Below are 15,521 nucleotides of genomic sequence, written 5' to 3'. Positions count from 1 at the left end.
AGAGTCGGCCATTCGGCCCCTTGAGCCTGCTCCGCCATTTAATAAGATCATGGCTGATCTGATCATGGACTCAAAGCCGCTTCCCTGTGCGCTCCCCAAAACCCTGTTACTCCCTTTGGAGGAGATGAGATTGGATAGCAAGCAATTGAGAAAGCAAATGGTATGTTGGCCTTTATTACAAGAGGATTTGAGTATAAGAGTAAAGACGTTTTATTGCAATTATATCGGGCCCTGGTGAGACTGCACCTGGAGTATTGTGCACAGTTTTGGTCTCCTTACCTAAGGAAGGATATACTTGCCATAGAGGGAGTGCAGCGAAGGTTCACCAGACTGATTCCTGGGATGGGGGGGTCTCCTATGAGGAGAGATTGAGCAGACTAGGCCAATATTCTCTCGAGTTTAGAAGAATGAGGTGATGTCAGTGAAACATACAACATTCTTACAGGTCTTGACAGGGTAGATGCAGGGAGGATGTTTCCCCCGGGCTGGGGAGTCTAGAACCAGGGGTCACAGTCTCAGGATAAGGGGTCGGCCATTTAGGACTGAGATGAGGAGAAATTTCTTCACTCAGAGGGTGGCGAATCTTTGGAATTCTCTGCCCCAGAGGGCAGTGGAGGCTCAGTCTTTGAGTATATTCAAGGCTGAGATCAATAGATTTTTGGATATTAAGGGAATCGAGGGATACGGGGATCGGGCAGGACAGTGGAGTTGAGGTCGAAGATCAGCCGTGATCTCATTGAATGGCGGAGCAGGCTCGAGGGGCCGAATGGCCGACTCCTGCTCCTAATTCTTATGCTCTTATGTATAATAAAAGATAACCGGGAGTGAGTTACTGGCTGGAATCTAATCGAAGGGTTCGGGGGGTTTATATATTGAATAACAGATACCCTGGGAGTGAGTTACAGGCTGGAATCTCGTCGATGGGTTTGGGAGGGTTTATATATAGGATAACAGATACCCGGGAGTGAGTTACTGGCTGGAATCTAATCGAGGGGTTCGGGGGGTTTATATATAGAATAACAGATACCTGGGAGTGAGTTACAGGCTGGAATCTAATCGATGGGTTTGGGAGGGTTTATATATTGAATAACAGATACCCGGGAGTGAGTTACTGGCTGGAATCTAATCGAGGGGTTCGGGGGGTTTATATATAGAATAACAGATACCTGGGAGTGAGTTACTGGCTGGAATCTAACCGAGGGGTTCGGGGGGTTTATATATAGAATAACAGATACCTGGGAGTGAGTTACAGGCTGGAATCTAATCGATGGGTTTGGGAGGGTTTATATATAGAATAACAGATACCCGGGTGTGAGTTACAGGCTGGAATCCAATCGAGGGGTTCAGGTGGTTTATATATAAAATAACAGATACCCGGGAGTGACTTACTGGCTGGAATCGAATCGCGGGGTTCATATATAGAATAACAGATACGTGGGAGTGAGTTACAGGCTGGAATCTAATCGAGGGGTTCATGGTGTTTATATATAGAATAACAGATACCCAGGAGTGAGTTACAGGCTGGAATCTAATCGAGGGGTTCATGGTGTTTATATATAGAATAACAGATACCCAGGAGTGAGTTACAGGCTGGAATCTAATCGTGGGGTTCGGGGGGTTTATATATAGAATAACAGATACCCTGGAGTGACTTACTGGCTGGAATCTAATCGCGGGGTTCGGGGTTTTTTTATATAGAATAACAGATACCTGGGAGTGCGTTACTGGCTGTAATCTAATTGAGGGGTTCGGGGGGTTTATATATAGAATAACAGGTAACCAGGAGTGAGTTACAGGCTGGAATCTAATCGAGGGGTTTGGGAGGGTTTATATATAGAATAACAGATACCCGGGAGTGAGTTACAGGCTGGAATCTAATCGAGGGGTTTGGGAAGGTTTATATATAGAATAACAGATACCTGGGAGTGAGTTACAGGCTGGAATCTAATCGAGGGTTTTGGGGCTTTATATATAGAATAACAGATACCCGGGAGTGAGTTACAGGCTGGAATCTAATCGAGGGGTTCGGGGGGTTTATATATAGAATAACAGAAACCTGGAAGTGAGTTACAGGCTGGAATCTAATCGCGGGGTTCAGGGGGTTTATATATAGAATAACAGTTACCTGGGAGTGAGTTACAGGCTGCAATCGAATCAAGGGGTTCAGGGGGTTTATATATAGAATAACAGTTACCTGGGAGTGAGTTACAGGCTGGAATCTAATCGAGGGGTTCAGGGGGTTTATATATAGAATAACAGATACCCGGGAGTGAGTTACAGGCTGGAATCTAATCGAGGGGTTTGGGAGGGTTTATATATAGAATAACAGATACCTGGGAGTGAGTTACAGGCTGGAATCTAATCGATTAACTCCCACAGCCAGAGAAGGGAGGGTGGGCGGCCGTCAGTGAACCGGCTCACACGCACCTCGATGGGGCAGGAGCTGTGAGTGTGGTCACATGGCGCGATCACTCGATCACATGATGCAGTCACACGGTCACATGGCGCAGTCACACGGTGCGGGCACGTGGTCACACGGTCAAATGGCGCGGTCACACAATCACACGGTGCAGTCACACGGCGCGGTCGAAACGCACAGTCACACGGTGCGTTTACACGGTCACACGCCACGATCACACGGTCACACGGTGCGGTCACATGGTCACACGCCGCAATCACACAGTCACGCGGCGCGGTCACGCGGTCACACGGTGCAATCACACAGCGAGGGTGGTCTCGAACCCATTACAATGCTCTGTCCCTGCGAGCAGATCGAGCTTCAGTCCAGACCCTTCCCTCGCCTTCACCATTCCAACCTGTCCCCCGCTCCCTGCCCCCCAGGTGTGTCTCCCCTCCCCCCCACTCCCAGGCCCCTGGGTGTGCCTCCCCTCCCCCCCCCATCCCTCCCTGCCCCCCATGTGTGTCTCCCCACCCCCTCCATCCCTGCCCCCTGGGTGTGTCTCCCCTCCCCCCCACTCCCAGGCCCCTGGGTGTGCCTCCCCTCCCCCCCCCACCCCTCCCTGCCCCCCATGTGTGTCTCCCTACCCCCTCCATCCCTGCCCCCTGGGTGTGTCTCCCCTCTCCCCTACTCCCTGCCCCCCTGGGTGTGTCTCCCCTCTCCCCTACTCCCTGCCCCCCTGGGTGTGTCTCCCCTCTCCCCTACTCCCTGCCCCCTGGGTGTGTCTCCGCTCTCCCCTACTCCCTGCCCCCTGGGTGTGTCTCCCCCCTCCCCTACTCCCTGCCCCCTGGGTGTGTCTCCCCTCTCCCCTACTCCCTGCCCCCCTGGGTGTGTCTCCCCTCTCCCCTACTCCCTGCCCCCCTGGGTGTGTCTCCCCCCTCCCCTACTCCCTGCCCCCTGGGTGTGTCTCCCCTCTCCCCTACTCCCTGCCCCCTGGGTGTGTCTCCGCTCTCCCCTACTCCCTGCCCCCTGGGTGTGTCTCCCCCCTCCCCTACTCCCTGCCCCCTGGGTGTGTCTCCCCTCTCCCCTACTCCCTGCCCCCTGGGTGTGTCTCCCCTCTCCCCTACTCCCTGCCCCCCTGGGTGTGTCTCCACTCCCCCCCCCCCCCTACACCCTGGGTGTGTCTCCCCTTCCCCCCCACTCCCTGCCCCCTAGATGTGTCTCTCCTCCCCCCCCTCCCTGCCCCCTGGGTGTGTCTCCCCTCCCCCTCACTCCCTGCCCCCTGGGTGTCTGCGAGGCCCCTTCCCTCGATGTATGAACTGGTCCGTGGCAGAGCGTCCTTTGTGCCCGCTGACCCGTCTGCCCAGTGAGCCTGTGCGTAATGCCGGGCGGGCACTAGCCAGTGATGTGATAATTATTTAACGAGCGGGGCAGGAAACGTTGACAACTGCAGCACCAAGATTTAATCAAAATATAACGCAAACCACATGGGACAATAAAGAGGGAATAATGTCATCACTGGGCACAAAAACCAAAATACTCTTTCTGTTTCTCTCCCTCTCTCTCTCTCTCTCTCTCTCTCTCTCTCTCTCTCTCTCTCTCTCTCTCTCTCTCTCTCTCTGTCACTCTCTCTCCCTCTCTCCATCTGTCTATCTGTCTGACTCTCTCTCTCTCTCTCTCCATCTGTCTGTCTCTCTCTCTCTCTCTCTCCCCCTCTCTCTCAATCTGCCTCTCTCCTTCCCCGTCTCCCTTTCACTCTCCCTCCCCTTCTCACTCTCCTTCTGCTCCGATGACAGACACTGACTCTCACTGGGGTACAGTTCCACACACACTGACTCTCGCTGGGGTACAGTTCCACACACACTGACTCTCATTGGGGTACAGTTCCACACACACAGACTCTCACTGGGGTACAGTTCCACACACACAGACTCTCATTGGGGTACAGTCCCACACACACTGACTCTCACTGGGGTACAGTTCCACACACACTGACTCTCACTGGGGTACAGTCCCACACACACTGACTCTCACTGGGGTACAGTTCCACACAAACTGACTCTCACTGGGGTACAGTCCCACACACACTGACTCTCACTGGGGTACAGTTCCACAAACACTGACTCTCACTGGGGTACAGTCCCACACACACTGACTCTCACTGGGGTACAGTCCTTCACACACTGACCCACTGTGGTACAGTTCCACAGGCACTGACTCACTGGGGTACAGTTCCACACACACTGACTCACTGGGGTACAGTTCCACAGGCACTGACTGTCGGAAGGGCAACACTGAGGGAGCGCCGCACTAGCGGAGGGGCAGTACTGAGTGAGCGCCGCATTGTCGGAGGCGCAGTACTGAGGGAGTGCTGCACTGTCGGAGGGGCAGTACTGAGGGAGCGCCGCACTGTCGGAGGCGCAGTACTGAGGGAGCGCCGCACTGTCGGAGGGGCAGCACTGAGGGAGAGCCGCACTGTCGGAGGGGCAATACTGAGGGAGCGCCGCACTGTTGGAGGGGCAGTACTGAGTGAGCGCCGCACTGTCGGAGGGGCAGCACTGAGGGATCGGCGCACTGTTGGAGGGGCAATACTGAGGGAGCGCCGCATTGTCGGAGGCGCAGTACTGAGGGAGTGCTGCACTGTCGGAGGGGCAGTACTGAGGGAGCGCCGCACTGTCGGAGGCGCAGTACTGAGGGAGCGCCGCACTGCCGGAGGGGCAGTACTGAGGGAGCGCCGCACTGTCGGAGGGGCAGTACTGAGGGAGTGCTGCACTGTCGGGGTAGGAGTAGGCCATTTAGGACTGAGATGAAGAGAAACTTCTTCACTCAGAGAGTTGTTAACCTGTGGAATTCCCTACCACAGAGAGTTGTTGATGCCAGTTCATTGGATACAGTCAAGAGGGAGTTAGATATGGCCCTTACGGCTAAAGGGATCAAGGGGTATGGAGAGAAAGCAGGAAAGGGGTACTGAGGTGAATGATCAGCCATTATCTTACTGCATGGTGGTGCAGGCTCGAAGGGCCGAATGGCCTACTCCTGCACCTATTTTCTATGCTTCTATGTTTCTAAACGACAGGCCAGGGCCCATGATCCCAAGAAGGTATCCGACCGCCGCTACCTGCCGTGTGATCTCTCGTTCCAAGGACAAGTGCAGCGATGTTGTGGGAAGACCATCAGCTCCAGTTCACGCACCGTTTGATTTGGGGACTTGTCTTCAGAGTTGATTGATGCTGGGATTCCCAACCGAACACCATTACGGGAGCACCATTGCCACCACCCCTGCACTGATTCAAGGACAAGGCCCATCGTCACCTCGGCGCGCCAGTCAACGTGGTCCGGCCAGCATTGACCACATCTGCTGCTCGGCCCCAGACCTCATTACAGCCTTGGTCCAATCATGGACAAAAGAGCTGAATTCCAGAGGTGAGGTGAGAGTGACTGCCCTCAACATCAAGGCAGCATTTGACCGAGTGTGACATCACGGAGCCCGAGTAAAACTGAAGTCAGTGGGAATCAAAGGGAAATCTCTCCACTGGCTGAAGTCATACCCAGCACAAAGGAAGATGGTTGTGGTGGTTGGAGGTCAGTCACCCCAGCCCCAGGACATCGCTGCAGGAGTTCCCCAGGGCAGTGTCCTAGGCCCAACCATCTTCAGTTGCTTCATCCATGACCTTCCCTCCATCAGAAGGTCAGAAGTGGGGATGTTCGCTGATGACTGCACAGTGTTCAGTTCCATTCGCAACTCCTCAGATAATGGAGCAATCCGTGCCCACATGCAGCAAGACCTGGACAACATTCAGGTTTGGGCTGATAAGTGGCAAGTAACATTTGCACCACACAAGTGCCAAGTAATGACTATCTCCAACAAGCGAGAGTCTAACCACCGACCCTTGACATTCAGCGGCATTACCATCGCCGAATCCCCCACCATCAACATCCCGGGGGTCACCATTGACCAGAAACTTAACTGGACCAGCCACATAAATACTGTGGCTACAAGAGCGGGTCAGAGGCTGGGTATTCTGCGGTGAGTGTCTCACCTCCTGACTCCCCAAAGCCTTTGCACCATCTACAAGGCACAAGTCAGGAGTGCGATGGAATACTCTCCAGTTGCCTGGATGGGTGCAGCTCCAACAACACTCAAGAAACATAGAAACATTAAAAATAGATGCAGGAGTAGGCCATTCGGCCCTTCGAGCCTGCACCATCATTCAATGAGTTCATGGCTGAACATGCAACTTCAGTACCCCCTTCCTGCTTTCTCGTCATACCCCTTGATCCCCCTAGTAGTAAGGACTACATCTAACTCCTTTTTGAATATATTTAGTGAATTGGCCTCAACAACTTTCTGTGGTAGAGAATTCCACAGGTTCATCACTCTCTGGGTGAAGAAGTTTCTTCTCATCTCGGTCCTAAATGGCTTACCCCTTATCCTTAGACTGTGACCCCTGGTTCTGGACTTCCCCAACATCGGGAACATTCTTCCTGCATCTAACCTGTCCAAACCCGTCAAAATTTTAAACGTTTCTATGAGATCCCCTCTCATTCTTCTGAACTCCAGTGAATACAAGCCCACTCAACACCATCCAGGACAAAGCAGCCCACTTGATGGGCACGCTACCCACCACCTTCAACATTCACTCCCTCCACCACCGGCGCCCCCTGGCTGCAGTGTGCACCATCTACAAGATGCACTGCAGCAACTCGCCAAGGCTTCTTCGGCAGCACCTCCCAAACCCGCCACCTCTACCACCTAGAAGGACAAGGGCAGCAGGTCCATGGGAACACCACCCCCTCCACGTTCCCCTCCCAGTCACACACCATCCTGACTTGGGAATATATCGGCCGTTCCTTCATCGTCGCTGGGTCACAATCCTGGAACTCCCTCCCTAACAGCACTGTGGGAGCACCTTCACCACACGGACTGCAACGGTTCAAGGCGGCTCACCACCACCTTCTCAAGGGGCAATTAGGGATGGGCAATAAATGCCGGCTGGCCAGCGACGCCCACATCCCGTGTACGAATAAGAACAATGATATAAGACCGATCCAACATCGCTAATTAGCTGTTAACCAAACCATTTTGCACCAGATCCTGGAAAGACTGCCCAACAGAATCCACTCCCCATTGCAAGAAGTGGAAAATAGAACATTTTCAGAGCACTATATTCAGGCTAAAACTGCAACTGAAATTTATAACCAGGATTAAGATTACAAGGAAGAAAAATAAATCAGTGCGGCCATTTAATGCTCGATTTATTTCAAATTATTTAAAAAATAACGGTGTTTGAATGCTGAGAGAATTTATCAGAAACCTGTGATTGAAACTTTTCAGATTCTAATGTCCTTTGCCCCCCATGGTGCTGTGGGTTAGAAGGATTTGCGAGGAGCAATCTATCTATGTTTCTATGCCTATGTATTACAGCCGGCTTTGTACATGAGGCGTGCAAATTTGTTCTGAATCCGCTGTTATTTCCTTCAGACTGGAACAGCCTGACCTGCCAGCATTTAAATGCAAAATATCACCGCCTCCAAAACACTTGTACATCTGTAAACTATTGCCCGAATGCAATGATTCACAGACAAGGCCAGATTTCAGTTTGTGTCCACATGCAGAGACGACCCTTTGGGAGTCGGTGTTAACCCAAGCCAACGGACCAGCCCCCAGCCCGGCCTGGCATTGCACCGCGAATTCTCCGCTCCTAAAGCCTGGCCAGTGCTGGGACATTCAGTCTACCCTCAGGCCGCAAATACGCCAACGCCTTCAGATTGCTGCCATGCATATATCCACCCTCAGTTCCAAATCCCCGACCCGAAGAGGGAATTTAAAATGGGAGCAGGGTTCAGTCACGCTTCCTGCACGAAACGTCGCAGGGTATGTTCTGGACTGGGCTAGGGGCGGTGGGGGGGGGGGGCCTGATTTGACCACATAGTGGAGCGTCCCATCACCGCTCGCTGATTGTGGGGGGGGAAGGGAGATCGGCGGGTCCCCGCGACCCGGGGGGCGACCCCAGGGAGGGGGGGGGAAAGAGACCCCAAGGAGGGGAGAGACACCAGGGAAGGGGGGGGTGACTCCAGGGAAAGGGGGGTGACTCCAGGAAAGGAGGGGAGGGTGACTCCAGGGAAGGGGGGGAAGACCCCAGGGAATGAGGTGGAGAGACCCCAGGGAGGGGGGAGACCCCGTTTGGGGCGGGGGGCGAAGAGACCCCAGGGAAGGGGGGGTGACTCCAGGGAAGGGGGGGTGGGGGAGACCCCAGGGAATGAGGTGGAGAGACCCCAGGGAGGGGGGGAGACCTCGGGGGGGGGGTGCGAAGACACCCCAGGGAGGAGGGGGGGCGGGGGAAGAGACCCCAGGGAGGGTGTGGAGTCTCCGTGGAGGGGGAGGAGGGGCTGCCTGGGCCGATGCCCTGGAGATGACCCCCCCTTGTTATAATGAGAATTCCCACAGCAGTTTCCGGAAGGTTCTCTCTGGTCAGGGAGGATGCTGGGAGTCCCGCACTGGCTCCGCGATCTGGGTTGGGAACAAGGTGGGCGCAGCGAGCGAGCACCCGCTCCGGCCCACAGTCCCCCGGGTCCCAGCACCCACCCTGACCAGCGTTGGGCCATTAATGGTGGGTCGGAGAGTCACCCCTCCCCCATACAAACTATCCCCCCTGCACACATCCCTCCCCCTCGCCCACACGCCCCCTCCCTCACAACCCCCTTCCCCATGCCCCCCTCCCCAACACCCCTCCCCCACACTCCCCTCCCCCACACTCTCCCTCCCCCATTCCCCCCCACACTCACCCCTCCCCCACACTTCCCACCCCCACTCCCTTCCACACTCCTCCTCTCCCGCACTCCCCCTTCTCCCACACTCCCCCTTCTCCCACACTCCCCCCCCTCCCCCGTACCCCCCCATCCACACTCCCCCGCACTCCCCCCTCCACCACACACCCCCCCTCTCACACTCCCTCACACTCGCCCCTCCCACACTCCCCCACACTCGCCCCTCCCCAACACGCGCCCCACCGCCACACTCCCCTCCCCCACACTCACCTGTTACACTCCCCCGTTCCCCAAACACCCCCCCCCACACTCCCCCTCCCCCACACTCGCCCCTCCCCCACATTCTCCCTCCCACACACTCCCACCCTCCCACACTCCCCACTCCCCCACACTGCCCCTTCCCCCACATTCCCCTCCCCACACTCACCTCCTACACTCCCCCATTCCCCAAACTCCCCCCTCCCACACTCCCCCTCCCCCCACACTCCCCCCTCCCCCACACTCACCTCAAAATAGTTGTTGTGTTGGGTCAGGGGTTCAGAAGCCACGTAGCAGCCGACATCACCCGAGTTCCCCTGGTACCTGCAACAACACAGAGAGAGTACAACGGGTCGTCCCATAGTCCCGGGGCCCACCTCCCACCCACCGCAAAACCTCCGGACGCCCCCAATCGGTCCAGCCTGGTGTGGCCTGGTGTGTGACGGTGTGTGACGGTGTGGCCCGGTGTGTGACGGTGTGTGACGGTGTGGCCCGGTGTGTGACGGTGTGTGACGGTGTGGCCCGGTGTGTGACGGTGTGTGACGGTGTGGCCCGGTGTGTGACGGTGTGTCCCGGTGTGAGACATAAGAACATAAGAATTAGGAACAGGAGTAGGCCATCTAGCCCCTCGAGCCTGCTCCGCCATTCAACAAGATCATGGCTGATCTGGCCGTGGACTCAGCTCCACTTACCCGCCCGCTCCCCATAACCCTTAATTCCCTTATTGGTTAAAAATCTATCTATCTGTGACTTGAATACATTCAATGAGCTAGCCTCAACTGCTTCCTTGGGCAGAGAATTCCACAGATTTACAACCCTCTGGGAGAAGAAATTCCTTCTCAACTCGGTTTTAAATTGGCTCCCCCGTATTTTGAGGCTGTGCCCCCTAGTTCTAGTCTCCCCGACCAGTGGAAACAACCTCTCTGCCTCTATCTTGTCTATCCCTTTCATTATTTTAAATGTTTCTATAAGATCACCCCTCATCCTTCTGAACTCCAACGAGTAAAGACCCAGTCTACTCAATCTATCATCATAAGGTAACCCCATCATCTCCGGAATCAGACGAGTGAATTGTCTCTGTACCCCCTCCAAAGCTAGTATATCCTTCCTTAAGTAAGGTGACCAAAACTGCACGCAGTACTCCAGGTGCGGCCTCACCAATACCCTGTACAGTTGCAGCAGGACCTCCCTGCTTTTGTACTCCATCCCTCTCGCAATGAAGGCCAACATTCCATTCGCCTTCCTGATTACCTGCTGCACCTGCAAACTAACTTTTTGGGATTCATGCACAAGGACCCCCAGGTCCATCTGCACCGCAGCATGTTGTAATTTCTCCCCATTCAAATAATATTCCCTTTTACTGTTTTTTTTTCCAAGGTGGATGACCTCACATTTTCCGACATTGTATTCCATCTGCCAAACCTTAGCCCATTCGCTTAACCGATCTAAATCTCTTTGCAGCCTCTCTGTGTCCTCGACACAACCCGCTTTCCCACTAATCTTTGTGTCATCTGCAAATGTTGTTACACTACACTCTGTCCCCTCTTCCAGGTCATCTATGTATATTATAAACAATTGTGGTCCCAGCACCGATCCCTGTGGCACACCACTAACCACCGATTTGCAACCCGAAAAGGACCCATTTATCCCGACTCTCTGCTTTCTGTTAGCCAGCCAATTCTCTATCCATGCTAATACATTTCCTCTGACTCCGCGTACCTTTATCTTCTGCAGTAACCTTTTGTGTGGCACCTTATCGAATGCCTTTTGTAAATCTAAATACACCACATCCATCGGTACACCTCTATCCACCATGCTCGTTATATCCTCAAAGAATTCCAGTAAATTAGTTAAACATGATTTCCCCTTCATGAATCCATGTTGTGTCTGCTTGATTGCACTATTCCTATCTAGATGTCCCGCTATTTCTTCCTTAATGATAGTTTCAAGCATTTTCCCCACTACAGATGTTAAACTAACCGGCCGATAGTTACCTGCCTTTTGTCTGCCCCCATTTTTAAACAGAGGCGTTACATTAGCTGCTTTCCAATCCGCTGGTACCTCCCCAGAGTCCAGAGAATTTTGGTAGTTTATAACGAATGCATCTGCTATAACTTCCGCCATCTCTTTTAATACCCTGGGATGCATTTCATCAAGACCAGGGGACTTGTCGACCTTGAGTCCCATTAGCCTGTCCAGCACTACCCCCCTAGTGACAGTGATTGTCTCAAGGTCCTCCCTTCCCACATTCCTGTGACGGCACGGCCTGGTGTGTGACGGTGTGTGACGGTGTGGGACGGTGTGTGACGGTGTGTGACGGTGTGTGACGGTGTGTGACGGTGTGTCCCGGTGTGTGACGGTGTGGCCGGCTGTGGCCCGGTGCGTGACGGTGTGGCCCGGTGTGTGACGGTGTGTTACGGCACGGCCCGGTGTGTGACGGTGTGGCCCGGTGTATCCCGGTGGGGACCGGTGTGGCCTGGTGTGTGACGGTGTGTGACGATGTGGCCCGGTGTGTGACGGTGTGGCCCAGTGTGTGGCCCAGTGTGTGACCCGGTGTGTGACGGTGTAGCCCGGTGTGTGACGGTGTGGCCCGGTGTGTGACGGTGTGGCCCGGTGTGTGACGGTGTAGCCCGGTGTGTGACGATGTGGCCCGGTGTGTGACGGTGTGGCCCGGTGTGTGACGGTGTGGCCCGGTGTGTGATGGTGTGGCCGGCTGTGGCCCGGTGTGTCCCGGTGTGGCCCGGTGTGTGACGGTGTGGCCCGGTGTGTGATGGTGTGGCCGGCTGTGGCCCGGTGTGTCCCGGTGTGTCCCGGTGTGTGACGGTGTGGCCGGCTGTGGCCCGGTGTGTGACGGTGTGGCCGGCTGTGGCCCGGTGTGTCCCGGTGTGTCCCGGTGTGTGACAGTGTGGCCGGCTGTGGCCCGGTGTGTGATGGTGTGTCCCGGTGTGGGATGGTGTGGCCCGGTGTGTGACGGTATGACGGTGTGTGACGGTGTGGCCCGGTGTGTGACGGTGTGGCCGGCTGTGGCCCGGTGTGGGATGGTGTGGCCCGGTGTGTGACGGTATGACGGTGTGTGACGGTGTGGCCCGGTGTGTGACGGTGTGGCCGGCTGTGGCCCGGTGTGGGATGGTGTGGCCCGGTGTGTGACGGTATGACGGTGTGTGACGGTGTGGCCCAGTGTGTGACAGTGTGGCCGGCTGTGGCCCGGTGTGTCCCGGTGTGGGATGGTGCGGCCCGGTGTGTGACGGTATGACGGTGTGTGACGGTGTGGCCCGGTGTGTGACGGAGTGGCCCGGTGTGTGACGGTGTGTCCCGGTGTGTGACGGTGTGTCCCGGTGTGTGACGGTGTGCCCCTGTGTGTAACGGTGTGACGATCTGCCTCGGTTTCCCGCTCCCCGGTTGAGTCCGATTTCACCGCTCACCTGAGAACATCGCCGGTGATCTGCACCCTCTCGAACCGGTCGTGCATGGAGGGTGCTCCTGCAGACCCTCGGACACCTCGCTTCCAGCTCAGTAACTCCCGCACGTGGCGATTAAAGTCATCCATATCTGAGGGGCAACAACACAGGGATCGGGAATAACGTTCAGGTCAAAGATCGCCTCCTTCGATTGGTGTTACATTTCACAAAATACTTTTCCTGCAACTCCTTGTTTCAATCCCTCCAATCCACTCTCCGCCCATGCCACAGTAACAAGAACTCTCTCATCAAAGTCACAAAGGACGTCCTATGGGACTAAGACTATGCTAAACTATCAGTCCTCATCCTTCTACACCAGTCTTCAGCCTATGATACATGTCGACCACTCCATCCTCCTCCAATGCCAGCTGTCCCCTCCTCGTACAAACACATCGGGCTCACTGGTGTCCTTCAGGGAAGGAAATTTGCCCCCACACCTGGTCTACATAGGAACATAAGAAATAGGAGCAGGAGTCGGCCACACAGCCCCTCGAGCCTGCTCCGCCATTTAATACGATCATGGCTGATCCGATCATGGACTCAGGTCCACTTCCCTGCCCGCTCCCCATAACCCCTTATCGCTCAAGAAACTGTCTATCTCCGCCTTAAATATATTCAATGTCCCAGCCTCCACAGCTCTCTGAGGCAGTGAATTCCACAGATTTACAACCCTCTGAGAGAAGAAATTCCTCCTCATCTCAGTTTTAAATGGGTGGTCCCTTATTCTGAGATCATGCCCTCTAGTTCTAGTCTCCCTCATCAGTGGAAACATCCTCTCTGCATCCACCTTGTCAAGCCCCCTCATAATCTTATACGTTTCAATAAGATCACCTCTCATTATTCTGAATTCCAATGAGTAGAGGCCCAACCTACTCAACCTTTCCTCAGAAGTCAACCCCCTAATCTCCGGAATCAACCGAGTGAACCTTCTCTGAACTGCCTCCAAAGCAAGTATATCCTTTCGTAAATATGGAAACCAAAACTGCAGTGTTCCAGGTGAGGCCTCACCAATACCCTGTATAACTGTAGCCTATATGTGACTCCAGACACCAGTGCGCTTGACTATTAAATGCCCTCTGAACTTGACAAACAATAATAAGAATAAAACCAGACGACACACCCAGCCCAGTCGACCCTGCAACATCCTCCTCACCAACATCTGGGGACTTGTGCTAAACTTGGGAGAGCTGTCCCACCGACTGGTCAAGCAACAGCCTGTCATAGTCATACTCACAGAATCAAACCTTTCAGCCAATGTCCCAGACTCCTCCATCACCATCCCTGGGTATGTCCCGTCCCACCGGCAGGACAGACCCACCAGGGGTGGCGGCACAGTGGTATACAGTCGGGAGGGAGTGGCCCTGGGAGTCCTCAACATTGACTCCGGATCCCATGAAGTCTCATGGTTTCAGGTCCAGCCTGGGCAAGGAAACCTCCTGCTGATTATCGCCTGCTGCCCTCCCTCAGCTGATCAATCAGTACTCCCTCCATGGTGAACAACACTTGGAAGAAGCACTGAGGGTAGCAAGGGCACAGAATGTACTCTGGGTGGGGGGACTTCAGTGTCCATCACCGAGAGTGGCCAGGTAGCACCACTATTGACCGAGCTGGCCGAGCCCTGAAGGACATAGCTGCCAGACTGGGCCTGCGGCAGGTGGTGAGAGAACCAACACGAGGGAAAAACCTACTTGAACTCGTCCTCACCAATCTACCTGTCGCAGATGCATCTATGACAACATTGGTAGCAGCGACCACCAGACAGTCCTTGTGGAGACAAAGTCCCATCTTCACACTGAGGACACCCTCCATCATGTTGTGTGGCACTAAATGGGATTGATTCAGAACTGGGTTGATTCCGGGGATGAGGGGGTTGACTTATGAGGAAAGGTTGAGAAGGTTGGGCCTCTACTCATTGGAATTCAGAAGAATGAGAGGTGATCTTATCAAAACGTATAAGATTATGAGGGGGCTTGACAAGGTGGATGTAGAGAGGATGTTTCCACTGATGGGGGAGACCAGAACTAGAGGGCATGATCTTAGAATAAGGGGCCGCCCATTTAAAACTGAGATGAGGAGGAATTTCTTCTCCCAGAGGGTTGTAAATCTGTGGAATTTGCTGCTTCAGAGAGCTGTGGAAGCTGGGACAGTGAATATATTTAAGGCCGAGATAGACAGTTTCTTAACCGATAAGGGAATAAAGGGTTATGGGGAGCGGGCAGGGAAGTTGAGCTGAGTCCATGATCGGATCAGCAATGATCGTATTAAATGGCGGAGCAGGCTCGAGGGGCCAGGTAGCCTACTCCAGCTCCTATTTCTTATGTTGTTATGTTCTTATGTAACAGATCCAGCAGCTCAAACTGGGCATCCCCCTGAGGCGCAGTCGGCCATCAGCAGCAGCAGAATTGTATCCCACCACAATCTGTAACCTCATGGCCCGGCATATCCCTCACTCCACCAACAAGTAGAGCAGGCCTATATTATTTCGAACGCAGAAGAATGAGAGGTGATCTAATTGAAACATATAAAATTCTTAAGTGGCTTGACAGGGCAAGCTGGGGAGTCCAGAACCAGGGGTCACAGTCTCAGGATAAGGGGTCGACCATTTCGGACTGAGGTGAGGAGGAATTTCTTCACTCAGA

At 54.4% G+C, this 15,521-nt stretch overlaps 1 protein-coding gene across 1 annotated transcript in view; it reads right to left on the bottom strand.

Annotated features, from left to right (window-relative positions):
• LOC139256810 (SPRY domain-containing protein 3-like) overlaps window positions 1-12,971 on the bottom strand; it is a 1,568,464-nt gene extending 1,555,493 nt beyond the window's left edge. Inside the window, exons 1-2 of the mRNA XM_070874320.1 lie at window positions 12,847-12,971; window positions 9,673-9,748 (exon numbers count right to left, since the gene is read on the bottom strand). Coding sequence (XP_070730421.1) covers window positions 9,673-9,748; window positions 12,847-12,971 — 201 coding nt within the window. The remainder of the gene's footprint in view (window positions 1-9,672; window positions 9,749-12,846) is intronic.
• Between the last annotated feature and the right edge of the window lie 2,550 nt (window positions 12,972-15,521).

The sequence above is a fragment of the Pristiophorus japonicus genome, chromosome 3, assembly GCF_044704955.1.
Source record: "Pristiophorus japonicus isolate sPriJap1 chromosome 3, sPriJap1.hap1, whole genome shotgun sequence".
Taxonomy (NCBI): Eukaryota; Metazoa; Chordata; class Chondrichthyes; family Pristiophoridae; genus Pristiophorus; species Pristiophorus japonicus.
The sequence above is the reverse complement of the archived record's forward strand: the minus strand, read 5'-3'. Positions and strand labels throughout refer to the sequence as shown.